General features: G+C 55.7%; 9 protein-coding genes across 9 annotated transcripts; 5 read left to right on the forward strand and 4 right to left on the reverse strand.

The window, feature by feature from the left end:
• Nucleotides 1-2750: 2750 nt before the first annotated feature.
• Nucleotides 2751-3932, reverse strand: N656DRAFT_828058 (uncharacterized protein; the record flags this gene model as incomplete). The annotated part of the gene is made up of 1 exon (XM_064818522.1): nucleotides 2751-3932. The coding sequence occupies one exon, from the start codon at nucleotides 3930-3932 to the stop codon at nucleotides 2751-2753; it is 1182 nt and encodes a 393-aa protein (XP_064671856.1).
• Nucleotides 3933-6258: 2326 nt separating this feature from the next.
• Nucleotides 6259-9356, forward strand: N656DRAFT_706260 (uncharacterized protein; the record flags this gene model as incomplete). The annotated part of the gene is made up of 3 exons (XM_064811341.1): nucleotides 6259-6783; nucleotides 6839-6938; nucleotides 7030-9356. 3 exons carry the CDS (start codon nucleotides 6259-6261, stop codon nucleotides 9354-9356), a joined length of 2952 nt encoding a protein of 983 aa, XP_064671857.1.
• Nucleotides 9357-10361: 1005 nt separating this feature from the next.
• Nucleotides 10362-10763, reverse strand: N656DRAFT_796769 (uncharacterized protein; the record flags this gene model as incomplete). Its single annotated transcript, XM_064817564.1, has 1 exon — nucleotides 10362-10763. One exon carries the CDS (start codon nucleotides 10761-10763, stop codon nucleotides 10362-10364), a length of 402 nt encoding a protein of 133 aa, XP_064671858.1.
• Nucleotides 10764-11353: 590 nt separating this feature from the next.
• Nucleotides 11354-13714, reverse strand: N656DRAFT_728617 (uncharacterized protein). Its single transcript, XM_064812601.1, has 2 exons — nucleotides 13113-13714; nucleotides 11354-13060 (listed from the first exon to the last, which is right to left on the reverse strand). The coding sequence occupies exons 1-2, from the start codon at nucleotides 13234-13236 to the stop codon at nucleotides 11781-11783; spliced, it is 1404 nt and encodes a 467-aa protein (XP_064671859.1). The 5' UTR covers nucleotides 13237-13714; the 3' UTR covers nucleotides 11354-11780.
• Nucleotides 13715-13862: 148 nt separating this feature from the next.
• N656DRAFT_777471 (uncharacterized protein) lies at nucleotides 13863-16712 on the forward strand. Its single transcript, XM_064814826.1, has 4 exons — nucleotides 13863-14019; nucleotides 14072-14306; nucleotides 14434-15314; nucleotides 15369-16712. The coding sequence occupies exons 2-4, from the start codon at nucleotides 14304-14306 to the stop codon at nucleotides 16237-16239; spliced, it is 1755 nt and encodes a 584-aa protein (XP_064671860.1). The 5' UTR covers nucleotides 13863-14019; nucleotides 14072-14303; the 3' UTR covers nucleotides 16240-16712.
• An 830-nt stretch (nucleotides 16713-17542) lies between these two features.
• On the forward strand, nucleotides 17543-18519 carry N656DRAFT_767285 (translation initiation factor 6; the record flags this gene model as incomplete). The annotated part of the gene is made up of 3 exons (XM_064813546.1): nucleotides 17543-17577; nucleotides 17735-17893; nucleotides 17973-18519. The coding sequence occupies 3 exons, from the start codon at nucleotides 17543-17545 to the stop codon at nucleotides 18517-18519; spliced, it is 741 nt and encodes a 246-aa protein (XP_064671861.1).
• Nucleotides 18520-19720: 1201 nt separating this feature from the next.
• N656DRAFT_796773 (uncharacterized protein) lies at nucleotides 19721-21394 on the forward strand (the record flags this gene model as incomplete). The annotated part of the gene is made up of 1 exon (XM_064817565.1): nucleotides 19721-21394. The coding sequence occupies one exon, from the start codon at nucleotides 19721-19723 to the stop codon at nucleotides 21392-21394; it is 1674 nt and encodes a 557-aa protein (XP_064671862.1).
• A 743-nt stretch (nucleotides 21395-22137) lies between these two features.
• On the reverse strand, nucleotides 22138-22452 carry N656DRAFT_679789 (uncharacterized protein; the record flags this gene model as incomplete). Its single annotated transcript, XM_064810538.1, has 2 exons — nucleotides 22138-22288; nucleotides 22373-22452. Coding segments are annotated over 2 exons (231 nt in total), but the record flags the coding sequence as incomplete, so codon positions are not given.
• Nucleotides 22453-23192: 740 nt separating this feature from the next.
• On the forward strand, nucleotides 23193-24912 carry N656DRAFT_705749 (CAF1-domain-containing protein; the record flags this gene model as incomplete). Its single annotated transcript, XM_064811298.1, has 2 exons — nucleotides 23193-23723; nucleotides 23794-24912. The coding sequence occupies 2 exons, from the start codon at nucleotides 23193-23195 to the stop codon at nucleotides 24910-24912; spliced, it is 1650 nt and encodes a 549-aa protein (XP_064671864.1).
• Between the last annotated feature and the right edge of the window lie 938 nt (nucleotides 24913-25850).

A 25850-nucleotide genomic window follows, 5' to 3' on the forward strand; every position in this document is an offset into this window, starting at 1 on the left:
CAACTTTGCCAGGTTGCTTTGGATAAGAATACCATTGGCTATTGAAGATTGGATCCTGGGAGAATAGGTGGTGTTCTTGGACTTGGCTATCTCAAGCTGCTCGTTAAGATGCAACTTCCTTTTGTTTGCGGTGTTTCCCCTACATCCCTCTTGGCATTCTTATATTTTACTATGATCCTTACGCAATATCATGGAAATGAACTCTGCTGGGTTGATACCAGGATCGTTCGTCCTATGTACGCTGTACAGACAGGTACACACTTGTATGCTCAACAAGAAGCTGCAGTCAGTAGAAAACACGAGATCTCTACATTGGTTTCCTACTACTTTGGGCTGCTATGTGAATCAACCCAGGAGGGCGGTGGCAGTCTCTATGTTCACCTCTACCAGTCTGAACCCAGCATGATGTTAGTGAACAGTGACAGGAACAGTTGAGGTAACCGCTCGGAAAGGGGGTGATTTAGCCCGGACAGTACTTCTTCTTTTGACTGGAGACTATGGCTTCAGTCTAGCTTTGGAAACCAAGTGAGCAAGCAATTTGCATGGATCTATTTCATCTCGGTGTGCCCTGGCGCAGGAACATTGACTGAGGCGTTTTGTGGTTCCCGATCCCTTTACCGGTATCCATTTGATATGCTGTGGGGAAGTAAAGGTGCCTTCAGTAAGGTATGCTGAGACTCAGGTACTTGTAGGTTCGCACCCTCAACCACCAGTACCGTATTAGTATTTATTTGGTTTGCCTTCCTGTTGACTTTTTGACTTTTCCAGGCATTGCGCCTGCAATTGATAAACCTTTGATCTGGATCTCCACGGCCTGTACTGCTTTCTACTTAATGTATGTGTTGTACTATTCTCTCGCCTTCCACTGGGGTTGCTCATTTCCCCGCGGTTTATTTCCTCAGCCATGACTCGGAGGGGGAAAGGGTCGTCTCTTTGTTTCCTGGCTCGTGTCACTTTGCAGGATGGCGTCCTGGTGAGCCCAGGAGATGCAAGGCACAGTCGTATTTTCATTCAGGTTCGAGTGAATGAATGAGAGGCCGGAGGTGATTTCTTGATTGGGGCTGGGTGGTGGTTGAACGAGAATTTGAAGAAGGGCTCGGTTTCGCTTTTGTTGGCTGCTCGTTGCTTGTCATCGTGAACGTTACCGGTACTTGTCTTTCTGTTAACATTTATTGATTATTTTATTTTACTACATTTTTCTCCTTGGCAATGATTGTTTTCTCGCCATCCCGAGGTTGTAACACTCGGGCAGGTCTCTCAAGCAATCTCTCTCGGTCCGAGGATAAAGTGTCCGTTGGTTTGTGTAGCAGGCCCCCCTTTCAGGAATGTGAAGACCGTGTGGCTGTTGTGGAGGCCGGGTAGCCTCCGTTTAAGGCACGGCACGCCGCAGGCCTGGGTTGGGTTGGTGGTAGTGTACTGTAGTGTCGATGTGAAGGAACCAAGGTGGCGTTTACACGTCTTCGTGACTTCGTCATCTCCAGGAGTATGTTGCATATGGCATGGGTTTTGTTCGGGAGCTCCGAGGGACTGCGAGCATGTTGTTTGCGGCTCTGTCCTGCCAGTCACGGCATCTTCGGCCAAACTAAGTCCAGCGGCCGGGAGCCACCGCATGAGGTGGTTCTCGAATATTCAGGGCCGGGAAAATTCAACATCGGCCCGCTTTGGCTTTCTCTGCATCGGGAGCATGTGAAGCAAACCGCGCCTGGCTCTTAGGCTGGAAGGTGGCGCCGGTTGTGGTCTGACAGGGCGATGAGGGGCGCAAAACTTGTCCTCCTGGCTATGGGCAGCTGGGGAGGTGTGGAAATTCCAAGTGGCGCCAGACAGGGATAGTGGATGCGGGTGTTTGCATGAGATGTCGGTACTAGTAGCTTTGGGAACTAAGCCCTGGCGTGCATACACAGTGTGACAGGGGAACCTCTCTTCTCCTGGCGAGGTACTCGAGGTAGCGAGGCTGTATCCTGAAAACGGTGAGGATGGAAACGCAAGGCAAGACCACAACAACAAGCGTGGCAAATCCGTTTTCCACTCGCGGCTCCGATATCCCAGAACGACCTTCCCGATGAAAGACGAGACCCTGACCGTGAACTAAGTCCTACGCTCGTATGGAGACAGCGGGGTTCCAGTGGTCAGATGTCCACCCTGATAGCGTCTCGTAACAGGTCCAGCTGGTTGTGGCAGCAAAAACAAGCTTCGCGGGCCTGAAGAATTGCCAAGCGCACCAGGTCTTCCATTCTGGCTCATGTGTTTGATCGATCACGGCCGTTAAGCTCTGCCAAGGCCCCTTGGGCGGCCACCGATGCTACGATACCCACTCAGACTGCGACTGACAACGGTGGGCATCTAGGCGGTGATGGTTGGCTCTTGCTAGTCCGGTGGCCTAATCAAGCGGCACGCGCTGTGAGTGGTTTGATTGCAAGCACAATCTGGGGATTCGTCGACCTCAAAATCAGGGTTCGGATTGGTCGCAGCGTGCTCATCATGGGTGTGGTATCTCCAAGCAGAGGCTTGGCCGCCAAAGTTGCCGGAACACGAAGGACAAGGAACCGAGATCCAGATCTCGAGGGAACCCACTGCTCTGCTGCTCCAGAACTGCGCAGATGGGTCGTCCTGGCGCCCTCTCCCATGGGCGGAAATATCTGATGAGTTCTGCCATGAAGCCGGTAAGCGCGGAAACTGCCATCGGTCGAAAGGGGAGTGTGTCTGAAGGTTGGTGAGCGAAATAAGGTGTAGATGTTGGCCGAGCTGGGCCTTCAGTCCGCATCACTGGACCGATGTTTGCCGTCGTTAAGCTCATCCTCACTGCCGCTGCCAGCTTCCTCCGCCTTGATCTCATCCCCATCCCCATCCTCATCACTCCAGCCTTCCTCAAGATCATCGCCCACCGCCTGCTCTTCGTACTCCTCCTGCCCACTCTCGTCCTCACTACTACTAGAACTGCCCGTCCCCTCCCCACCCCTCCCGCGTTTCCTCTTCCTCTTCCCTCCCTCCACCATCCCCGGCCTCAACTCACGCAACGCATCCTCCGCCTCGCCCTTTCGCACAAAGACGTAGCTCCTCGCAGGCCTGTGCTCGCCCTTCCAGGCAGCCTTGGCCACTTCACCTTTCCGGTTCCTAACCACTCCCAAGGTACGGGCATGGGCGTAGCCCGGGTAGGCGTCGGCGCTGAAACGGAAGCTGGTGGCGACCTCGAGCCCCGCGTGGCGCGCCAGGTCTCGGACGTTCCACAGCGTGTAGGGCTCGCCTTCGAACAGGGTCACGATGATGGAAGACCCGCGGTCGGGAGAAAGCGACAGCTGCGCGCGCCGGAAAAAGTCGACCAGAAGCTCCTGGTTGTACCGCACCTGCCGGTTGACGTCGGTCGACTTGCCCCCGACGTGCGGGAAGTTGAACATGATGCGCTTCATGGCGCCGCCGCCGCCGCCCTGTGCGGGACGACTACTTGTACCCCCCGTGCGGGGCGTGCTGCTGCTAGTGGTGGTAAAGGGGCCCATTTTTCGCGCATCGATGCCGTACAGAAGCCGGCAGCCTGGGTGCTCGGGGGATTCGAAGAGTGATATGTTGGCTGAGACATGTGGGTATTTGGAGGAGAGCTCGGCGGCGTCCTTTTCGAGGACGGTGGCGGTCACGTTGGTGCACTTGTGGTGGGTTATGAGCGAGGCGGCGAAGGACAGATCAGCTTCGCCCACGAGCAGGATCGTGTCGGAGGAATAGAAGGGGATGGTGGGCTTTTGGTTTTGCTGTCGTGCATGTGCGGAGGGAAGAGTCTTGGTGGTGGCATTGCTGCTGTCAATCTTTTGCTTCTTTCCTGCTGGCTGGCTACCGGAACCTCTGCCGGAAGGAGCGGCCTTGTTGGGTTTCTGCCCGGCGGCGGCTTTTTGTTGCTGCTTGACTGCTTTGGCGGCGTGCAGCAGCAGGCCTCGCTTTTTCGCCATGGTAAAGCAAAGAAAAGAAGGCAGAAAATAAATTGAAATTGAAACCCCGATCAATATTGTTCGATGTCTCTTTGCGAGTTTTGTGTCACCTTCAAGTGCTCAGGCCGGGGACCAGGTGGAAATGGAGCCGGGCAGTGAGGTCGGAGGAGACCCGGCGTCGGGAAGCGAGCGACGGCAACGAGCCTGGCATTTGGTTGATGGTCAGGTCTCGGTGAACGGGCCCATTTGGGCTTCTCCGGGCGGCCGGGAAAAATCACGACGGGCCAAAAACTTTAGTTCCCGCTTGTTCGGTTCCAGCCGCCAGGCATGTGGATCCACTCTGGGGCACAACAGTGGGGGTATTGTGCCAAGCCGGCCTCCGGAGCTTTTTTCGAGCTTGCCTGTTTGGGCTCCGGGCGGACAGGGTCGTCACTGACGGCTGACGGCAAGACAATTCGATTCCGGATGCTCTGGATTTATTCTCTTGCCTTTTCTATCTCTTTTCAGTTTATTGTCATTATAGGTGTTTGCAAAGTACATAGTGTTTTCAAGCTGTTTTGACCCTCCGCTGACTTTTACTTGAATTTAGCGATGCGAGGAAAGGGCGAAGACATCACGTCAGCCATGAGATTCAAAATTTTCGGAATGTGGAAGCACAAGTTAGATCTAGCTGCAGGCAGTCTAGAAGCCGACTCCTGGACAGATGGCAAGACTCCCACCGGACCCAAAAACTGGCAATGCGGAAGCAGGTCCACAGGGCCCAGCAGGAACAAACATGCCTTCGAGATTACCCGCGGAGGGCGATCCAGCGACAAGCGCTCCAAGAGCACCAGCAGCAAGATGCGAAGATAGCAACGCCGGGCCCAAAATTGAGTGACACGGAGCTCTAGAATCAGCGCATGGTACGGAGTAGAGTAGAACTGGGTCAGGGCCATACCGCCGCCAACCCGTCAACACTGTTAATAGTGTCAACTTAATACATCCACCTATCCCGATGACATGATGGCACGAGCATTTTACACAATAGCTATAGGTCCATGCAACCATTGGAGAATCGCGAGCATAATCTGTAACTAAACTACAGGTGGCTACTCCATGTTCTGGCAGCTAGGCGGGAGTAGAAACGGTAGTGACAGCACTGAGAATACAAAGCGCTGATGCTTACTTGGCCTTCCCACAAACACCATTTCGATGCATGCCGCAGCATGATCGAATGCTCAATCGTCCAAGATAGATTGCCTCCTGCTGCCTACAGAAGTGCCCTGACTTGAGAAGAGAATAAAAGGAACAATTGATCGGCCCTGCAAGGCATTTCATCCGACCACGTTAAAGCTTTGATGTGAAAATAACCCCTAAACAATAGGGAAAAAAGGACGACAGGCTTAGTCACCCAACTTACCCCCGGCCGTTCCCGTTTGGGAAAGAGTCGGGAAGCTCTGATTGGCCGGCTTACTCGGTAAAGCCTTGGTGGAGCCAAGGCTGGCACTGCATGGGTTTTGGGGTGCGACGGGAATGGGCAACAGGCCCAGCTGGCGGGTGCTGGCGATGGGTGTCGAAAAGCAGCACGCAGCCTGGGGCTACTACACAATTCAAGCTATTGTCAGTCCCATTCGCACCGCACAATAGGTTGAATAAGGTGCACAGATAATAGGAGCTGCGGTCTGAATCATACAATAGCTACCTATTGTCTGTATAAGCTTCTTCAACCTGTAATTTTGGGGGATATATTTTTCTTCTGGGTCGTCGCTCTCTCTCTCACTCTTACTTCTTCCACTGTGCATGCGAACCCGGAAGTGTGCGAATCCCCGTCTCTTTCACACACTCGCCTCCTACCGCCAACACCGGCCTCGCGAGGTATGTACATTTTGAATTCTTCTTGTCTGTCCCAGTAGACGGCGCGTCTCTCGATTGCAGCCTGTCGTTTTTCCTCCCCAGTCTTATTGTCCGCATCCTGGCCACGCCGTGGGAGAGCCCGGACCCAGGAATTTCGGCTACCCGGTCTTATCGACCCGTGCCAAAGAACAGAGCAGCCTTTTGTTTTCTGGTTTTCCCTCATACCCGCCATCACAATACCCATTTGTAGGTGCATCGGTGAATGGATTTTTATGGATGTGTAGCCAGAAATGCTCTACTGCTAGAGTCTGCCCTTGCTACTTACACCAGGCCCGGGTCAAACAAGTGTTTCTGCCTCTCTCATCTCACAGGCTCACCCCTCGCCCACTGCTTTGGACGGAGGTCGATTTCAGCAACAAAACCACCAACGCTAACACGCCCACCACCAACAGGCACAAAATTTACAACAGCAGCAGCAGCAGCAACAACAACAACAACGGCAGAAACAGCAAGGATGAGCCAGCAAAGTTTTCTGGCTGTCGACCTCCCCGAGGTCGACGATGCCGCGTCAGAGGACGCACCGCTTGCCCAGCGGGCCAGCCCAGCCAGGGCCACTACCACTACCACCGCTGGCGGTGGCAGAGGTAGGGGCCGCGGCCGCTGGTCCCGGGCAAAGCCCAAAATCGCCAAACCAGCGCAGCCAAAGGCTGCAAGCGGCCGTGGACGCCGCCAAAAAGTCTACGACTCGGCCAAAGCCCAGGCCGCTCATGAGCGGTCCTTGGAGCTCAAGCAGGCTTTCTCGACTCTCATCAAAGTCGTCAAGCCGGCCGTCCAGGAGATCGGCGACCGCGCCATCAACGAGCTTCTCGAGGATCCCACCGCCTACGAGAAGGTGCCCGAGTTTTCTGCTGCCCAGGACTTCTTGCGTGAGCGGCATGAGGACACCCTCAGGCTATGCGACGCCCGCCTGGAGACTGGCCTCAAGATGGCCGAGAAGGTTTACCACGCCCAGTGCGAGGCCGAGCACCAGTCGTACAACGTAAGTGCTTGTTTCGTTCCGTTCAAAAGGTCATCCAGCTAATCAAGCCAAACAGTCCCGCGTTTCTGATTTGTGCGACGAGAGATACGGGCAGCTTCTCCAACAGCTGGAGCTCCTCGAGTATGTCTATGATAATAACCTGCCTGTTGATGTGAGTCCAGCTTCTAACTCTCCTACCCTTGCCTTCTCTGCTAACATTTCTTCCAAAGTCGCCCGCCTTGCCCGATGACAGCTATACCTTCAAAGAAGTGTCGCAAGAAGAGGCAGACAACCAAGGGGTTTTCTACCAGACCCGCGACGGCGTCGAGGTCCCCTTCTCCGGGGACAGCATTTCCAAGTTGATGACCAAGCCGCAGACACTCCCTCTGGAGGCGACCAAGCGAAAAGCAGATGGACAACCTGCCGGCCAGCCAGCCGCCAAGATCGCAGCGACTGCCAAAGACGAGGATTCTGTGCCCCAAATGCCGCGCCATACCGCTGCCATGCTTGGAGCCGTCGAGGCCCTCGAGCCGACCGGTGATAATACTCCAGATTCTGCCTCCAATGCGCCAAGCCCGCCGATCGACCCGGCTGAAGATGCCGCCGTCGGACCCTTAGACCAGCTTCGCAGTAGCGGCGAGCCAAGTGCCGCCGACGGTCCCGACCTACCCCTTCCCCGCGGTGCCTCATCGCCTGACGAGTACGGTGTCCGTCTCATCTCCAGGCGGCCCACTCGCATGGACGTTCCAAATAACCGTATCATGGTGCCCAACATTTTCGATTGGGACGACCTCGACATAGGCTTCCGCGACTCAACCAACTGTGCTCAGAAAGGAGCCACAAAGCAACGCCGGGGCAAGTACCTGGGCAAGGCTGGCTCAAACTACATGTTTATCGACCGCAGAGTTGGCATATGGGACTCGACTCTGGCTGCCGGCGAGCTTGACGAGGAGCTGGTGAAGAAGCACAGCCTTCACCCCAATCTCGGAATTTTCCTACCCAATTCCACAAACGAGCAAGAACCTCCCGAACCCTTGGTGAACGGCTGGAAGCCCGTCGTCCTCGTTGCCCCCAACGGAGACATGATACATGCCTCACGCACTATAGAAGCCGCCCGAATGGAGCGAGAGACCCAGAAAGTTGAGGCGAAGTTGCAGGTTGCCAATAATCTGCGAAGATTTTGTGAGGAATTAGGCATCTCAGAAGAAGAGATTGCTCCCGACCAAGCTCTTCTGGACAGGAACCGGGAAAAGATGCTCGCAGCCCGAGGTATCGCCCCTGCCGCGGTCATCCCGCCCGAGCCGTCGCCCGCGCCCGCTCCCGCGCCCGCAGCGCCCGAACCTACCCAAGAAGACGTTGCAGGTTTCGCCCAGTCTGTCGAGGAAATTCTCAATGCAGCAGCCGCCGCAGAAGCGGAGGACGAGGCAACCCGCACGGCCGCCGCTAAACGATCCCAGCCCTCCCGACCCTATGATGCGATCCGGGATGTCTTTACCGACAGCCCACCTACCCGACAAGCATCTCCGCCTGCTGTGCAGGATGCACGTGTTCCGGTTCCTGTCGATACAGGAGCCCTTTCATTCCTTGCCGATACGGCACTTAGTGATGCGCCGCCGGCCGCTAACATCATCCAACCCAACGAGTTCTTACGAACTACGCTGAATCCTCAGCCACCCACCTACCATCCTCCTCCTAGGCCGTCAATACAGGAGTACATAGGGGCTGTGTCTGCACCGGCGCAGGTACCGATGCCAACACCCCCCGCGACAACTCACTTGTCGCAGCCAATCACTAGTAGAACACCATTTTCCAGCACGGGCCTGGCCAAAGGCCTTCCCGCACTGCGACCGATGCGCAGCCTCATGAACGACCCTCTCCCCGAGCCGCAAAACAATGCGGCTCTGCTTCCTGGGAACATGGTGGTCTCAAACAGCGGTGCCTATTATCCGCCCGCCCCTGGTCGTGCCTTTCACAACGGATACTCCATTCAGGAGCCTGTGCCGCCGATGCAACAGGTCATGCCTCCACATCCTATTACAACTCCCCTTCAAGCTCCGCCCATGGCTGGCCAGCCTCTAGCGTCGGGACCTCAGCGGCAGATGAGCCCCTACTCGGTGTCACCCCCACCGTATCACCAAACCCTTGCCCTGCCGCTTGCATCGGCACCGGCACCGGTGCAGGCCACAGCACCAGTACCAATCCTCCCACAGGGCGCACAAACAGCCGTCCTACCACCAGGCGCTACTGTTATGCCGACCCCGCGTTCCCGCCCAGGCAGCTCTTCCGCCCCGTCCGCAGCAGCAGGAAATCCGCCGCCGCCACCATCAGCCAAGTACCGCAAGCTCGAGCCGGCACCCACCCCGCCTCACCGGCTCTCGTACCCTGGCAGCGGAACCGAGCTGAAGACGGTACAATTTGACTACCGTGAGCACATAAAGGACTACACGCCCGTTGAGGCACCTCCGCGCCACGGCCCCACCCAGATCCGCGGCTGGACACATAACAATCTCCGAAGACAGCAGCGCATATCGTCGTCTTCTTCTTCTGCCAGAGGCGAAGCGAATGGAAACGCAAACTCGAACGAGCCCGCTTAGGAGACGGGTAACGTCGAAGTTGGTGCTGGTGAGACGGCCGCTGCCGTGGCTGCTCCTGAGACGGGTGCAGTCGGTGCTCCCGATGCTGGCGCTGGCGATGCCGCTGAGGCCGGACCCATCCATGCTGGTGGCGCTGGTTCTGTCGAAGCTCGTGAGGCGGATTTAGTCGATGCTGGGCAGGCTGATGCCGTCCGCAATGGCGAGTTGGGTGCAGTCCAAGCTCGTCAAGCGGGTATCAAAAAGCGTGCTAGAGAAGAAGAAGAGGAGGAGGAGGAGGAGGAAGAACGCCCGAAGGCCAAGAAGGCCAAAGCGCGGCCAACAACCACTGCCGCAACTAGAAATGCTCCGCCGCCTTGGCGGAGCCCATATAACTTACGTCGTCGGCGGAACAACCCCGACACGTCCGGTGATGCGCCTGGGAACTGAGAGACCCGGGAACGAGGAGGCACGCCCATACAGGACATGTTCGTTTATTTCATTTTGGAGACGCATTCAGCGTCATGGTACTGCCGCGGTGACGGCTCGGATTGGGAGCCCACGGATGGGTCACGACTCGGATTGGGAGCTTACGGATGGGACGGGCATGGTTGATGAATCCGGACTGGCAAAAACGGTATAGATTATGGATGCGCTATGAATTAGGCCACTGGTTGGCTAGGTGGTCCTTGGGATGTCTGTATGATAGGTAATCAATCCCTGAATGGACTTCTGCTTTGCGTACATACACATAAGGTACTGTACATATCGCACATTTGAGATGTCGTCCCAACAACGTAAAGCAACGAGCGTACTTTTCAACATCACATGGTCAGTAGCTATACATCCCTGCTCACCTTCTGCGCAGCTGGATGGGTTGATAAGTAAAGTCAACGTTCCTACTTTCACCCCCCCTGGGCAGTATGGTAGAGTGGCAAAGATCTAGGCCAGCAATGCCAGAAGACCCAAAAGCTTGCAGTTCGAATCAGCCGTTGAGACCGGACCAGTCGATGCTCAACCCGTCAATCCTCAACCTGTCAATGCTGGTGAGGAGCGTGCCAAGCGTGCAAGAGAAGAAGAGGAGGACGAGGCACTCCCGAAGGCCAAGAAGAAGGCCAAAGCGCGGTCAGCAACCACTGCCGCCTCATCTAGAAATGCTCCGTTGCCCTCAGTCACGAACAGAGGCTGATTCTCCTCCTCGTCGTCCTGGCAAACAAACGCCAAGTCTTGGTCCTTCCACAAGGACGCCGGCAGTCTGTTGCCCATCCATGTTAAGGCCGGGAGTCCCCATCGATCCAGACGGCGGAACGCAAGCTCCTCAAGTGTTATCGAAGGTCGAGCGAGCTTTACGTCTCTGTCCTGAATCTTTCGACACAGGAAGTGGGCCCACCAGTAGATGAGCTTCTCCGGCGGTGATGTCTCCCTCGCCATCAGTGACTCTGCGAGAGGGACATGTATTCCTGGTACTCTGGTGACTGATCCATGTCTCCGTCGCCGATGCCAGCCTTTTAGCGCTCGACTGGTATATCATTCATAGGACATAGTTCATACAACCAGAATGGAGAAGCGGCAGAGAAAATATGGATGAACATGTGACATAAGCCACTGGTTGGTATCAGCGGGTACATTAATATCAACTTACATTTTTACTGTAGCTTTACTGTCAGCATTGCTCTCTCAGCAAATGATACTTGATGAGGTTGATGTCTTGAAATCACACAGCGGATCGCTCCCTTCCCTCTCTCGTGTCTGAATTCATCTACTCTGGTGAAAAAACATATCCTAGGGGTTTATGAGTAAACAGAGGACAAGATATGGACTGGAGCGTGGGAGGGTACGGATATTTTCTCTCCCTGGCTGGCAACAGATACAGCCAGACCGGGTCAAGCTTGTGACTGAGGTTGCTATTCGCATCTGGCTTAATTTAAGACTGGCGAGCGGAAGGAAGAGTACGATTAGGAACACTGTAGTGCATAGCACTTAGGGAGTATCTATTCACCACAGACTATTGCTTGAAAACAACGGCTTCGAGGCATCCTGTGCCGCAGTGAACATGAGATCCTGATTCTTCGCTTCCATGTTTTCTCGCAGGAGAACGGTATCTTGCGGTATTCATCTACCCATCTATGGCTCGCGGCGCTTCGTCTTACACCAGTTCCAGATCCAGAGCGCCAATACGGCCAAACCACCCCTCGACCTCTGATGCTCAGATGGGGAAAACACCAAATCGACAACCGATACTCGGACAAGCTAATGAACACTTGCACACTCCATGTCCCTTTTGTTCGCTCCCACCTAAATCCCATCTAATGTACAAGTACACCGTTTCAACTCCGATTATATTCCATCGAGAAGGTAACATGGCTGAGACAAATAGCCACTTCAACGCTGGACCATGCAATGAACGCTTCGTCCCTTGAGGAGATCAAGCGAGCCGAGATACACATCTCACGCCATTCCCGGGTTCCGCATCACCGGCCCAGGCCCAACTCCAACTCCAACTCCAGCAGCGGCAGCAGCAGCAGCAGCATCGCTATTTCCAACAGGCTGCTGCCCCAAGCCCCCCGCAACCGCGAGGACATCACCACCAACCCCAGCGGGCGGCGGCACAACAGCATCCCCCACAACCGCGAACCCAGCCGGCCCATTGGAAAGCGGCAACAGGCCCCTCCCGAGCTCGCCTTCCGGATGAAGCGGGTAGACACTGGCCTCCATGGAGCCACCATCAAAAACAACAAAATTCTGCACGGGCTGCTGCTGTTGGCCAAGAACATTGATGACGTCCTGGGCGAGCTGACCGCCGAGAACCGCGGCGACGGGGGCGATCTCGGCGTTGACATTCTGCAAAAACGACCGCAGCACGTTGCTGCGCAGAGTCTCGGCCGGCAAGCCCAGCGCCTTGTGCTGCTCGCCGCACAGCCGCGTGAAGGCGGCCAGGTCGGCGTGGTTGGCCGGGTTGGGGGGGAGGTGTAAAGGCGGGTTGGCCGTGCAAAACTCCCACAGGGCGCGCAAGCAGGATAATAGGGGGGTTACGACCTTTTTACGGCGGGGCGAGCGCAGGATCTCCCGGGGCAGGCTGGACGCGCCTGAAGCTAGTAGCCAGGTCGAGTACAGCTCGCGCTTGGTGATGACCTCGGTGGTTTGCTCTGCGCCGGGCTTGGGCGAGACGGAGAGCACGGAGCGGGTTTTGGTTTCGGGCCCTATGGCGGTCGGCATGTTGGAGTGCTGCCGCTCAATCACAAAGTCGTGCTCGATCAGGTCGGCGAAGATGAAGCCGTACATGCCGTGACAGCCTGCGGCGTAAAAGGGGCGGTCGTTGAGCCGGGTGGCGGTGTTGATGAGGTTCAGAGTGGGCGAGTCCAGATCGGTGGCGATGATTATGTCGAAAGGAGCGTAGAAGGAGGGGTGCTTGGTGCGGATGTCGGCCGTGTCGACGCTGACGCGCACGCGGGGGTTGAGGCGCTGTATGGCGACGCTGGCGGCGGCGGCGCGGTTCGTGCCGATGGGCGTCTCTTCGGCGGAGAGGAAGAATTGGGCGCCGAAGTCGACTTCTGCCACGGGCTCCGGATCTAAGATGGTGAGGGAACCGATGCCGGCGAGGACAAGATTCTTGGCTATCTCGTTGGCCAGGGCTTTCATGGTGATGAGGAGAATGTTGGCATTGCGGATCTTCTCCTGTGCTTTCATCCCCCAGAGCCGAATCTGCCGGTCGTAGAGGGCAATCTCATCTGGCATGCGGGTTAGATGTGTCGATGATTTCGACGAAGTAAAGTCACCCACCAGCGCTGATGCCGTTGGACGGTGCCGAGTTCGAGCCATTGGCATTGGGTTCCATAATTGGAACCGTCCCATTACCCGTGCCAGGATTTACAGCAAGGACTGGTATGTGAGACGGTTGCTCCATCTGAGAACGACGGCAAAGAGGGTCGAGGAAGCAAGCAAGGTGATCCTCGAGGGGGTTGCAGAGTAACAGGACTCTGGAGAAGCGCCAGGCAAAGGTAGAATCGAGAACGAGGAAAGAAGGTCGCGCAAACGGGGTCCTCCCACGGACCTAGCCGCACATTAGTAGGAACTCAGGAAGCCGTTTTCGCAAACGAAAGAAGGTGTTCGACTGCAAATGGTGTGTTGTTGGGTCGCTTAGCTGCAGCTCGAGCGCTGTGATGAACTGTAGCAAGGAGCCTGGATGATTGCTGTCAATTATGGAGCGCGATCGACCTGCCAGAGGTGTATGCAGAAGAATTTTCGAATCCAATAGCTCCAGGATGCAATCTGGTTGTGTTGAGAAATGCCACACTTGATCCTGCTCAACGACTTCAAGTTCCTTGAGGTATCTAACAAGATGTGAGCTAGGTGGTGGTGGTTCCTTGAGTGAGCTCTGAGTGGCAGGGCTTGGCATGACGCGTTTAAGAACTACAAAACACAAAGCAGATGTAACATGCCGCCCTCAGGAACCTGCTAACAAATTATCTTAACGTTAAGTCACGTCACCTAAAACGATATTCCTTCACGCGACTGGAAAGCGCCGACGAACAACTTTGAGGTCGACACCTTGCAGTGAGTATCCGTATTGTGCATACATTCCTCGTACGCTAATTGTGCCGTGACTTCCATTACATACCTTTTGTACAAACCTTACATACAAAAGTTGATGTCTTGGAAGTTACTCCGGAAGCAGTCTGTACTGTGTGTATGTAAATACTGTAATTGTACAGATAACGTCCCCCCACTAACCCTGCTAGGCTAGGCTACCTCCCCGAACCCCAACTCCTCAGCGACACAGCAACAGTCGAATCGCCCCTCGATTTCCCTCACCACTCAACGCTCAACAACAATCAAAACTTGGTTGCTTCCCTAAGCTGCCTCACCAGACGTATAGTTGGCATATCGCATTCAAACCCTCTTTCACTTTCCGGCTAGACTCGCTCTTCCGCCCGAGCATCTTCGCCCCAGGCACTGCGGGTCTGTCGCTTCATGGTGAGTTCCGCCTTGATGGCCATGCTGGACCTGCTCTCGGCCCGCCTAATTGAACGGCTGCCCGTCCTTGCTTCACGCTGGCCGAACCCGTTTTCGCTTGCTCTCTCTGATGCTAACCTTTTTCCAGTCCCACGACGGCCCGCCAAGCCCTCCGTTTGGTCTCGAATCATTGCGAGCCGTAGAAGGGGCCATCAGGACCATCGACCGCTTGCTCCATGACAGGCCCGCCGACACGGCTTACGAGAGGCTGTACAGAGTTGTAGAGGACTTGCAGCGAGATTTTGAACGCATCCAGCGTCTTGGTATCCGCGCCGACCCGGAGAACAGCATGGCCTCCGGCTCGGACCGGGACCTGAGACGACGGTTTAATCGAGACCCGCATCCGCCAACCGACACCGCCAACTCAATCATTCCGCCCATCCCATCTTCCCTCCCGCCTCTACGGGCACTCAGCGCGAGAGCACGGTCGGCCCTTGTTTCATCATCTGCCGCCTCGGGCCTACGATCGAGCCGCTATCGTTCGGCCGACCGTCCAATGGAGAGGCAGCGCTCCAGCCTCCGCACTCCCGCGAGTTACGTTGAGCCGGATCGGGCTCTAGAGGATTCCAACTCCCAGCTCCGAGCCTTGCTGGACTCCAATAGTGCTCTGAACCCACCGAGGCGCATGACCACCGCACCGGTGCAGTCCGGCGATATAGCTGAGGAGAACCGCCGTATAAAGCGTCGAAAGCTAGATTCGGATAGAAACCTGTCGACCTTCCAAGGCTTCAGTTACGGCATTTACGGCCAGGTTGAGCCCGGACAGCTGACCATGGAGATTGTAAGCTGCGATGGCGGGCTTTTCTTGGATGAGAAATCGCACCCTCCCGAGAATATCCTCAAAAATGATTCTTCGGTATATTGCACCAAGGGGAACCGCTGTAACATCATCCTGAAACATCAGGGAGGGACAGTGTTCAGTCTCAATGAGCTGATCATCAAGGCCCCTGGATCCGACTACTCTTGCCCGTACGTTACACTACCTGTCTCATTACAAAGTCATCTACTGACTGCCGTTGACAGAGTCCGTGAAGGAATGGTGTTTGTGGCGATGGAGTCGGACGCGCTGCTGACGCGCACAGCGCAGTATCAGATTCAGCACCTCCCTTTGCGTAGCCAGAGGCGCGGTGCTACTGTTATTTTTCGCCAAGAGGAAGACGGGAGTTCCGTCACCCGCCTCCAGCCCCGGATGTCACAACGAGAATATCTATATGGGCGTGATGATGAAGACGACGATGATGATGACGATGATGATGACGACAACTACAGGACAGCCCAGATCCCGCCCGAGTTTACCGTCTCGCCGCCGCCTTTCAACATCACTACGGAGTGCAGCGACGACGAGAGTGACACGGACTGCGAGCTACATCGCCGGACTATGCGGAGACGGACCCCGAATAGGATCGGGGCGCTGCCGTTTGAGAGCGGGAGCAGCGACGAAGATCCTGACGATGGTCTGGGCGCCGAGGAAAGCATGTGGGGATCACGAATACGAGAGAATCGCCGAGCAGAAAGCGGTCTGCTCGCCTGGATGATGTCCCGCCAGCGCGGCGGCAGTGGTGACCGAAGCGGTGGCAGCGGTAGTAGAGGCGTCGGGGCGGCTAGCGACATGACGCTTGAGGAAGCACAGGAGGCGTCGCAGATTGCGACCCAAGAGGCGGTGCGGGCCGTCGGCGGCGAGCTCATGGCGCCGCTGGCGCATTTCTTCATCGAGAAGGACAAGACCAAGTGCACAATCAGATTTGACCCGCCTGTGACCGGACGCTACATCCTCCTCAAAATGTGGAGCCCATATCACAACCCCCGGGGCGGGCCCAAGAATATTGACATTCAGGCGGTGGTGGCCAAGGGGTTCGCAGGGCCGAGGTACTTTCCTGCTGTTGAGCTGGCCTGAGAAAGCCGTGCGTCTATATTGAACGGATCACTGCGGAGTTTTAGGGCAATCATGGCTGGTTTAGAGGTGTTTGGGTTTGGTCTCGTCTGGGAAGGGGCATCTGATGGGATACGATCATTCAACGTCCACACTGGCATGATTCAGAGTGCATATACAGGAGGCTGGGCTGGGGCGTACTGGCAGTTGGTTTGGGGTTCATACACGGAGTTCACGAAAACCAATTTGAGTGGTACTTACTGGTCAGGTCTGGGTGTTTCGCATGGTACGGTCGGTATATTGTACATACCGTACATACAGCACCGAGGGTTTGATTTCTGTGATGCTCTGCGGCGTTAGATTTCGACCTAGGGTAGATAAACGGGCTCTCGGGAATTGGTGGTCACATGCGCCGTCCTAAGCCCCGACGAGAGATGAAGCTGGTTTTGCACTCTGCAATTCTTTTGTTGTGGCTGTCGAGATTGAAATTTCCTCCTCGCCAGAGTGAGGCGGCACTTGAAAAACTCATCCGGTAGGGCCAAATGATTCCTGATGAATCATCATGAATTGATCAATCAAACGCCAGCGCAATGCAGTCCTGGGTATACCGCAGGTGACTCACTTCCGATTGATTGGTTCGCCCATCGGCAGAAAAAGTTACTGGTACCTTACACTGTATCCTAGGTTAGAAGGTCCAGTTGAGTCACCGGAGGTCCTGCAATGCCAGGGGCTGAAGATCAGTTTCTTTTGAGCTTGTCGTTTGAGCATCTGCAAATACCTAGACAAGTGATGTGAGCATGGAGATAACGGTGCATCTAGATCTTAGGATGTTTAGATATGTCCATTGTACTGTACCTATAAACATGTAGCTTGGATCCCCGACCACCTAGGGGAGTCGACTGCTTTCAGTTATGACTGGAGTTCACTAAGCTATGGTGTCATAGGAGCATCAGCTGTTAGCACCCTTGCCTTGGGTGACTTGAGATTGGAAACAGGAACCCAATATCGGCAGGCTCAGTTGAACGAAACTCGAATTCAAAGGGGCGACCACTCTTACTTACACAAACGTTATCTGAAGTCTCGACTTTCGACTCTTCGAGGCGCAGTTTGCTAAGCAGAACCTTAGCTTGAAAGCCCCACCTGAACTCGCTGGGGCAAAGTCGCATATAAACCATCCATCTGCCATTTTCTTCCCCCATCATCATCATCCGCAAGCAAAGAGGCAACAACGCAGCACCTGGCGATTTATTCTCCCCTTACTTAACACAGGGCTTCTCTCTACCGTACTTCGATTACAGGAAGTGAACAACCACCAGACGCCCAAGCCATGGCTGTTCGAGCACAATTTGAAAACTCCAACGAGTAAGCACATTGCCCCGCCCCACCATTCGCCTCTTCAAAATGACCCCGCGACGGAGCAATCCGGCGATGGATAGCTTTGGGATATGCAATTGTTGTGCTGGAAGAGGCAGGCTTGAGTTCCAGTGGAATTGCTATAGCTGACTTTACAACTGCACAGGGTTGGCGTTTTCTCAACATTAACAAATTCATACGCCCTGGTGGCGGTTGGTGCGAGCGAGAACTTTTACAGTGTGTTCGAGGCCGAGCTACAGGACGTCATTCCCATCTGCAGGACAACAATTGCTGGCACGCGGATCATTGGGCGGTTAACAGCTGGGTACGTTTTTTTCGAGGTTCTCCGTTTCACGGACCAGGCAAAAAGATACACAAGCAGATTCTAATACTTGAGTCCGCAGAAACCGCAAGGGCCTCCTCGTGCCGACAACCACAACCGACCAGGAGCTCCAACACCTGCGCAACAGCTTGCCGGACGAGATCCGGATTCAGCGCATCGAGGAGCGGCTGTCGGCGTTGGGCAACGTCATCGTGACCAACGACCACACGGCGCTGATCCACCCGGACCTGGAGCGCGAGACGGAGGAGATTATTGCCGACGTGCTGGGCGTCGAGGTGTTCCGGCAGACGGTGGCGGACAATGTGCTGGTGGGGAGCTACATGGCGCTGAGCAACCGGGGCGGCCTGGTGCACCCAAAAACGAGCATCCAGGACCAGGACGAGCTGAGCAGTCTGCTGCAGGTGCCCCTCGTGGCCGGGAGCGTGAACCGCGGCAGCAATGTCATTGGAGGTGGCATGGTGGTCAACGACTGGATGGCGGTTACGGGGCTGGACACGACGGCGCCCGAGCTTAGTGTCATTGAGAGTGTGTTCCGCCTAGGCGAAGGCGCGGCGCCGGGGGCGATTAATACTAGCATGAAGGAGACGATGGTGGAGTCGTTCTACTGAGCCGACGGTCGGCTTGGCGGTTGGGTATGGGGCTATCAGTAGCATATCTAAATGTGATAGATACCCGGTACCCTTCACGCTTGAAATCTTTGATGTCTGTCTTGTGTGGGAGAGAGCTCGCGTGCCGTTCTGTATGGACATTTATATCCAGAGGTTAGGGTTATGTGCTGGAATCCTCCTTGCGTGCATCACGGAATAGCTTGCCACTGCCCACAAAGTCCGCCTCATCAAGTGACAAGATATGTCATGTTCCCGGAGCTCGTTGGTCCACCTTCACCAGTTATTGCCGGACAACAGGTTGTTCCAGTACGTAGATTGGATCCGGATCTGGGAGGCGACGTCTACTTATCAGATAAGACGGATCTGGTTAACATAAGAGACGAGACCGCGTTATAGAAGTAACATGCCAATCAACCGCATGCTTCCGGTCTTGTCCACGTATAAGCCTTGGATTGGCGTGGAACAGCCGAATGGAAAACTGCCGCTAACTTTGAATGGGGATTCCTTTGCCTAGAAGTTGTGACAACGTTTCGACGTCAAGCCGCAACCGTTCGGCGGATCTCAATCTGCCTTGGCACGGTGGAGCCATGCCGCGTGGACGTCAACCGAGAAAGTAAACCAACGCTGCTTTGCCCGTCTCGTACAAACGTAAACACCGCTCTTCTCATCAGTTGCACCATGTCTTTGCTCAACTGGGTAGCTTTGTCGCGTCGCTAATCCCCTCCCTTAACACCTTCCAAGGGGAACTCAGGAATGAAAGTGTCCTTTCACTTATACCTACATGTCCGCTGCACATCCTCATTTGTAGTGAGAATCAAGTTCACCCCCTCACAGCATTCGCAACTTTGAATCCTCGGGCTACCTGACACGTAAATCATTGCCGCAACGACCACTTGCCCTCTGCCTCTTACCTTTTGTTGAGAAATCTCGGGATTATGAGCTGATACTTCAACGCTATGGGAAGATTTCAGGGTTGGTGTACCATATGAAAGCCAGCTAGGACAACGTGGAGATTCATCAGACGCCTAGACCACCATCGAGACTTTCATCTCTCACGCTTTTGCATATCCAGCTGTCACGGGCGAATAATCGAGGGCAAAGCCCCGCCAAACGAAACAGATCAGATCAGGACAGCGGCATCCGCAATTGGATTCCGGGAAATCCAGGGTTGTCCAAACGAGACTCCGAAACATTATCCATCATGCTAAGCGACAGCCGCGCCTCCCCGCAGTTGGAGTCGTGCCCTGTGCCCGCCCGTCTGCAAACATCGCCATCCGAAGCGGCAATTCCGGATTATGGATACGTCTCTCCACGCCAGCAGTCCGAGAGGTGCGCGGTAACACCGGATTCGTCATTCCAGCCGCCTTCACGGCAGCAGCAACGGCAACAGCAACAGCAAACGCAACAGCATGGCCTGAACGCACCGCACCCGTCACTGTCTCCTTTGTCAGAGTACCACAGCGGCTATACCGATGACGACCTCGGAGCTCCCTCTCCATCTACCTCGCCTTTTCCCCGGGCCAACCACCTCCGCCAGAACTCTTTTCCGAACCTTTTACCTCTAGCCCTCAGGAGCCGAACTCCTTCGCCAACAAGAAAGACGCACCAGCGCTATCCTTCAGAGCAGATGCCCTTCACCGGCGACGGAAGGAGCAACGGGAGGGCATGGGCAGGGGACAACAGTCTGCGGGGCGGCGCGGGAGGGCTGGTCGGCTGGCTGAGCGGCAACGGGGCCACGCCATCCGATGCCACGCCGCCCAAGCTCAGGCGAGGGACCGCCTCCGAGCTGTCGACCCCAAAAAGCAGCAACACCACAACCGCCGCCTCCCGCTTCATGTCGGCCCTCTCCTCCCGCTTCACCCCGACGACCATCCCAACCAAACCAACCATCGCCGACGCCCCCATCGACGACGAACTCTTCAACTTGGACATTGAAGCCGCCCTATTCCCCCAGGGAACCCGTTCCTCGGACCGGGACCCCTTCTCCCCGGCAGCGTTCAAAAACCTGCACATGAACGCCGCGGGCCTGCTCAGGAAGTTCCAGACGGCCTACAGGGAAAGGGTCGTTGCCCTCAACGAAATCCAGGCCGAGCGCTCGGCGCAGCGAGACGAGCTGGAGGAGGCCGAGACGCGCGCAGCGCACCTCAAGATGCAGCTCGAGGGCATGGCGCGCAAGGCGCAGGAGAACGAGCGGGCGATGAAGGCGCTGGTGGAGGAGTTAGCGGCCGAGAGGCGTGCCAGGGAGGAGGAGAGGAGAGGTGCAGCAGCCGCGGCCGCGGCCATGCTCTCCCCCGTTGACAGGGGAGGTGGTGGTGGCGGCGGCGAAGGCGGGTCGATGGTATCTGAGGATTTGGGGGTTGATGAGGACCGGAAAAGGAGGCCGCGGCGCGGCGACAGGAGTCATCGGCAGAGCTGGAAGAGCGGCGCCAGCGGCGCGACTTGCTGCGAAGACGACGATTTTGATGACAGTGACGAAAACGAGAGCGCCGAGAGCGAAAGCGTCTTTTCCAGGTGCCGCAGTCCCGCGCTCACAACGGGGACACTGCCGCCGCCCCAGCCGCCCCAGCCGTTGACGCCGATAGACGGGCCTACCAGGACGGCGGCTCCTCGGCCTAGGGGTGTCAACACGGCGCCTAAGCAAAAGTCCGGCCAGCAGATGAGTGCATTTCAGAAGATCATTAAAGGCCTCTCGGGCGATACGGAGGAGAATGCGGGAGTCAATGGATGTGCCAACTGCCAGGGGCAGGATGCCAGTGTCGCGTGGAATACGGTGAGCTTGCTGAGGGATGAGAACAAGCATTTGAAAGGCAGGGTCGGGGAGCTGGAAGTCGCTGTTGAGGGCGCCTTGGACCTGGTCAATGGCATTGGGTTGTGACAATTCTCTGCTCGGTTGGTGTCGGCCAGGGAGTTGTTGGCGTTTTCATGGCTTGGGTGGTGTAGTACATCTGTGCATGCATGCCTCAGCCATATAGACTGGTTTGGCGTGGTTTGTTTGCGTTGCTTTAGACGGGTACTTGCATGGTAAAGCATTCGTGGGCAAAGACTGCTCGCTGCGGGACTAAGAAGGCATACTCCGGTATTACAAGTCACTAGAATTCGCTGAGTTCATAGAATGAAGGGGTTTTGCTGAGATGCTTCTAGTGATTGGGAGTGGACGAGGGGACGAAATGGCCGCAACCTAGGAGCTTGTTTGGCTCGTCGCCAAAGCGAAGCCAGCCACAGCCGGCTTCCCTGCTCATCCGCAAACAGTGGGTTCATGTCGATGAGCGGTTTGGCATGCGCCTGTATTTGACTTCTCCATTGCAGTTGTGACCTGCCATGGCCGGTCTTGAGCGTCATCGGTCTGCTCTCGCCCGTCCTGAGGCTCTGCGCAACGCCAATGGTAGCCTTTCGACAGAAGGAACTGCAGTAGAAGTACAATGGTATTCTCCCAACCCGCATGATGCATCTGCCTCCTGTGTTTTCTGCCCCTGTGCCTCGAGCCCAGTCAGACTCGTACCATTCCCGTCCGCATCGAGTTTCCCGGCCCATCCTCGCGAGCCATATGTACAGCCATTATCCTGCCACGGAGTTGCCATGCCCGCCCCCAGCTCAACCAGCCCTTTATTTACTGATGCCGTGCCCGCCGCCGTGGTGGTGGTCGTCCTGCATGAAAAAGTGCTCGTAGAGGCAGTAGCCCGCAAACGCTACCGTCGCAATCCCAAAGCCGGGGAGCGCGTTCCTAAACCGATTCAAGCGGCTGAACCGGCCTGTGTACCGCCATGCCTCGCTGGACATCTCGGGTTAGACATTCAATGATGTATGTTGGGGGAATGCGGAAGAGCAAGGGAGGCGGGGGGGAGGCGAGACACACTTCTTCTCCCATGGGTCGTAGCGAGGGGTCCCTGTCGCGGCGAGGAACTTTCGCATATCGAAGCCCGTGATGTTCGGCTTCTCGCCATTGTTGTAGTTTCGTAATGCTCTATGATGGACATGGAGGAGTGGTTAGCGTCTGAAAGAGTCAATCAGTCAAACTCACTCAGTCGTGAGCCATGGAGAAATACGCAACAATCGTTTTGTACCTGGAGGGCTGCATTGTGACGCTGGCGATAGCTCGTCTGTTCGGGCGTTGCTCAGCAGATTCCGGAGCTAAAAGGGAGAAGTCGCATCGCTAACTTGGAATCACTGAGCATCATTAATTCAATCAATCGCGGTTTGAGCTTGGGTGCCAGGCTATGCCAAGCCGCTTAGTCAAGCAGATTGTGGTTGGTCTGTGCGAGGGGTGTCTGGGCCTCTGCCATCCCCAATCTTGGTTGCTGTTGCAAAGCACGATCGAAACTGCCACTTCCATTCGACTTTCCAGCCCTAGCGAATCCGAAAATCGAAAGTTTCTCTCGTGGCTTTTGACTTTCCCTATTGACGCAGAAATTTACCGTCGATAATTTTGTCGCAGCAATTGTAGCGCCCGACCGCCTGCGTGCACGTTATCGACTCGCCGTAGAACATCACGAGGCCCCTCCATCTGATACCTTTGCGCAGCTGTCGACGCCTGAATTCATCCCCCCGGACGAGGGACGGGAATGGTGCATCCGACACAAGGCACGGACACGGCTTTCAGGATACCACGGCCCTTACGATAGGCTGGCAGCAGAGACATAGAATTTCAACGAGGCCCCCGAGGGCGCCGCAACGCGATGCCGCTCCCTCCAAATAGGTTCCCCAGCGGACCAAGCACCTTGTCCCCTTACCATCAACAATTCCCCACCCATGCCCAACACTCAACAAGCCATCCACCACCATTGGGCGGCACCCCGGCATATCTTAACGCCCAGGTCAACCAGGTGAATCCCTTCTCAGCGAACACCAACCTACTCGGGCTAGCCGGTGGTCTCGGCACCGCGGCAGGCTTCGGTGTTGGCGGTGACTCCGGGCTCGGCAGCCATGCGGCGCGCATGGGCTTTGCGCATGCCGGCAGCCTTCAACAACAGCAACAGCAGTCACAGCAACAGGTTCTCCAGCAACAACAACAACAGCCACAGCACGTCCAGCATACCCAGCCGATCCAGCATGTCCAACATGCCCAGCAGCAACCGCATGGTTTAGCCGAGCACGGGGCACGGGCAGCGCAGAGCAAAGGGCGGATAAGAGAGGTTTGGAAGCACAACCTACATGAGGAGATGGCGACGCTCCGTGACCTGGTTGACAAGTATCCGTATATTGCTATGGTGCGGGCGATTCCCTCACACGCCTAATTGGGCCGATCTGGTGGGCAGCAGGCTAATCCTCCCCTGACAGGACACTGAATTTCCGGGCGTTGTGTCGAGGCCAATGGGAGGCTTTCGGGGCAAGAGCGACTACCACTACCAATGTCTCCGGACCAACGTCGACATGTTGAAGGTGATACAGATCGGCATCGCTCTGTTCAATGAGGATGGCGAGCAGCCCCCGGCGCGTCCAAGTTCTACCGATTCGGCCGACCTGCGGAGAACAGGCAGTCAAGCGCCGCTGCCCTATGCATGGCAGTTCAACTTTAAATTCTCACTCAAGGACGATATGTACAACCAGACCTCGATCGAGTCGCTCCAACAGGCGGGCATCGATTTCGCGCTGCTGGAACGAGACGGCATCGATCCGCATGAATTTGCGTCGCTCCTGATCCCGTCAGGTCTGGTCTGCTTCGAGGATGTCCGCTGGATTAGTTTCCATGGCGGCTACGACTTTGGTTACCTTACCAAGCTCCTCGTGTGCTTGAACCTGCCCTCGGACGAGGTCGAGTTCGACCAGATCATGAAGCTGTACTTCCCATCCACGTACGATGTCAAACACCTCATGAAACACGCCATAAAGCTGCACAACAGCGGCATGCTGACACCCAGCGATCCGAGCTCTGCCGAAATCCTCCAAAAATTCGAGCAAAAATCCGGGCTGGAGCACATCGCCGAAACGCTCAAGCTAAAGCGCGTCGGGAGCGCCCACCAGGCCGGCTCCGACAGCCTGCTGACGGGCCGCGTCTTTTTCGAGCTGCGCAAGCGGATCTTCAACGGCGAAATTTCGGACGACCATCTCGGCAAGGTCTGGGGCCTGGGTATTCCCGACTTCTCGCTCGTCAGCGGCATCACCGTTGGCTCAGGCGGTCAAGGGACCGGGGGCGGACAAGTGGAGAATAGCCCACCCTACCACGCCGGCCAGAACGGGAATTCGACTGGCGGCCAGAACGGCACGCCTAGTACTCCAAACACCGGCAGCGTCGGCTTGGTCAGCACCCCGGCCGCCTCGTCCCATAATACCAATGGTATGAGCGGTGGTGTTGGCAGCGGTGGTGGTAGCAGTGGATTGGGTGCCATGGGTCCGATGACGCCTGGCGGAGGCGGCGGCGTGTTTGGGCAGTTTGCTTTTGGGGGGAATGCCCGGTAGATAGCTCCAGAGAGGGGGAATGAAGGTGTTTGGTCTGGTCCTGTGTATGCTCAAGCAGTAGCGAGGGAAATATAAGGCGGAGTCTATAAGATGGATGACCGGTTTGTCGGATCTGCGGAAACCGGGCAACTTAGATCAAAGGGCGAACGGTTTTTGTTTCTTTGGTCTGTCATCATCCTTTCTCGTGTGGGTTTGTACCTCCGATTTGTGTTTCAGATGTCTTTTTTTACTGTCACTATGGTATGGTCCGGGACTTTGCGCCACGGTGGTTGGGAGGTTGTGAGGGGGGCTTACGATACCCCGGAATGCATAACTAACGTGTCTTCTTTTCCATCTCGTTCACGGACACCGCCGCGAAACGTACGTATCATAACTGGCAAGGGAACTCGTCTTTCTTGGTGGCGAAAAGGCCCGGTCGTGTGGGATGGGTATGGTTGTATGAGTGTTGTAGGATTGTGGAATGGATGGTATCTGGTAACTCTTTCATCTGCTTGTAAGTGAGCTGACAACTGAGTGGGGAGCGAAAAGACCAAAGTATTCATATTGAATTCCAGATCTGATGGGAGGAATTTGCATTCCAATTCGCACCGGACCGTTCCCTGTCCTGATTTAAGGGGGTTAGGTGCGCTCCCATGTGATGTGTACCTCCGTATAGTTATAACCTCACCTTACCTACTACGTACTTTTCTAGCCCACCATCAATGCACGAAGCAATTTCTGGAAAGATGAAGTGATTGGCACATCATCGCTTTGGATTGTCCTCTTCCCAAAACAGGAACTTACATGTATATACCGAACATACCCCTATTCCGCTCACAATCCTATTCAATCTGAAGAATCCCCGATGCGCCGCCATGTTACCGCAACCACGATCCTGTCCCATACCGCTAAAACCAGACCCGTATTCCCAATTTCCATTGCTCCCCTGAATCCCTGAA

The sequence above is a fragment of the Canariomyces notabilis genome (assembly GCF_033297395.1).
Source record: "Canariomyces notabilis strain CBS 508.74 unplaced genomic scaffold N656scaffold_6, whole genome shotgun sequence".
Lineage (NCBI taxonomy): Eukaryota > Fungi > Ascomycota > Sordariomycetes > Sordariales > Chaetomiaceae > Canariomyces > Canariomyces notabilis.

Bases quoted from the DNA above. Each gene is read 5' to 3' on its own strand.
- N656DRAFT_777471 (XM_064814826.1), top strand. The intron at 15,315-15,368 runs GTACGTTACACT...TGCCGTTGACAG, and splicing joins GGATCCGACTACTCTTGCCC to AGTCCGTGAAGGAATGGTGT.
- N656DRAFT_728617 (XM_064812601.1), bottom strand. From the start codon at position 13,236: ATGGAGCAACCGTCTCACATACCAGTCCTTGCTGTAAATCCTGGCACG. The intron at 13,061-13,112 runs GTGGGTGACTTT...CCCGCATGCCAG, and splicing joins GTCCAACGGCATCAGCGCTG to ATGAGATTGCCCTCTACGAC.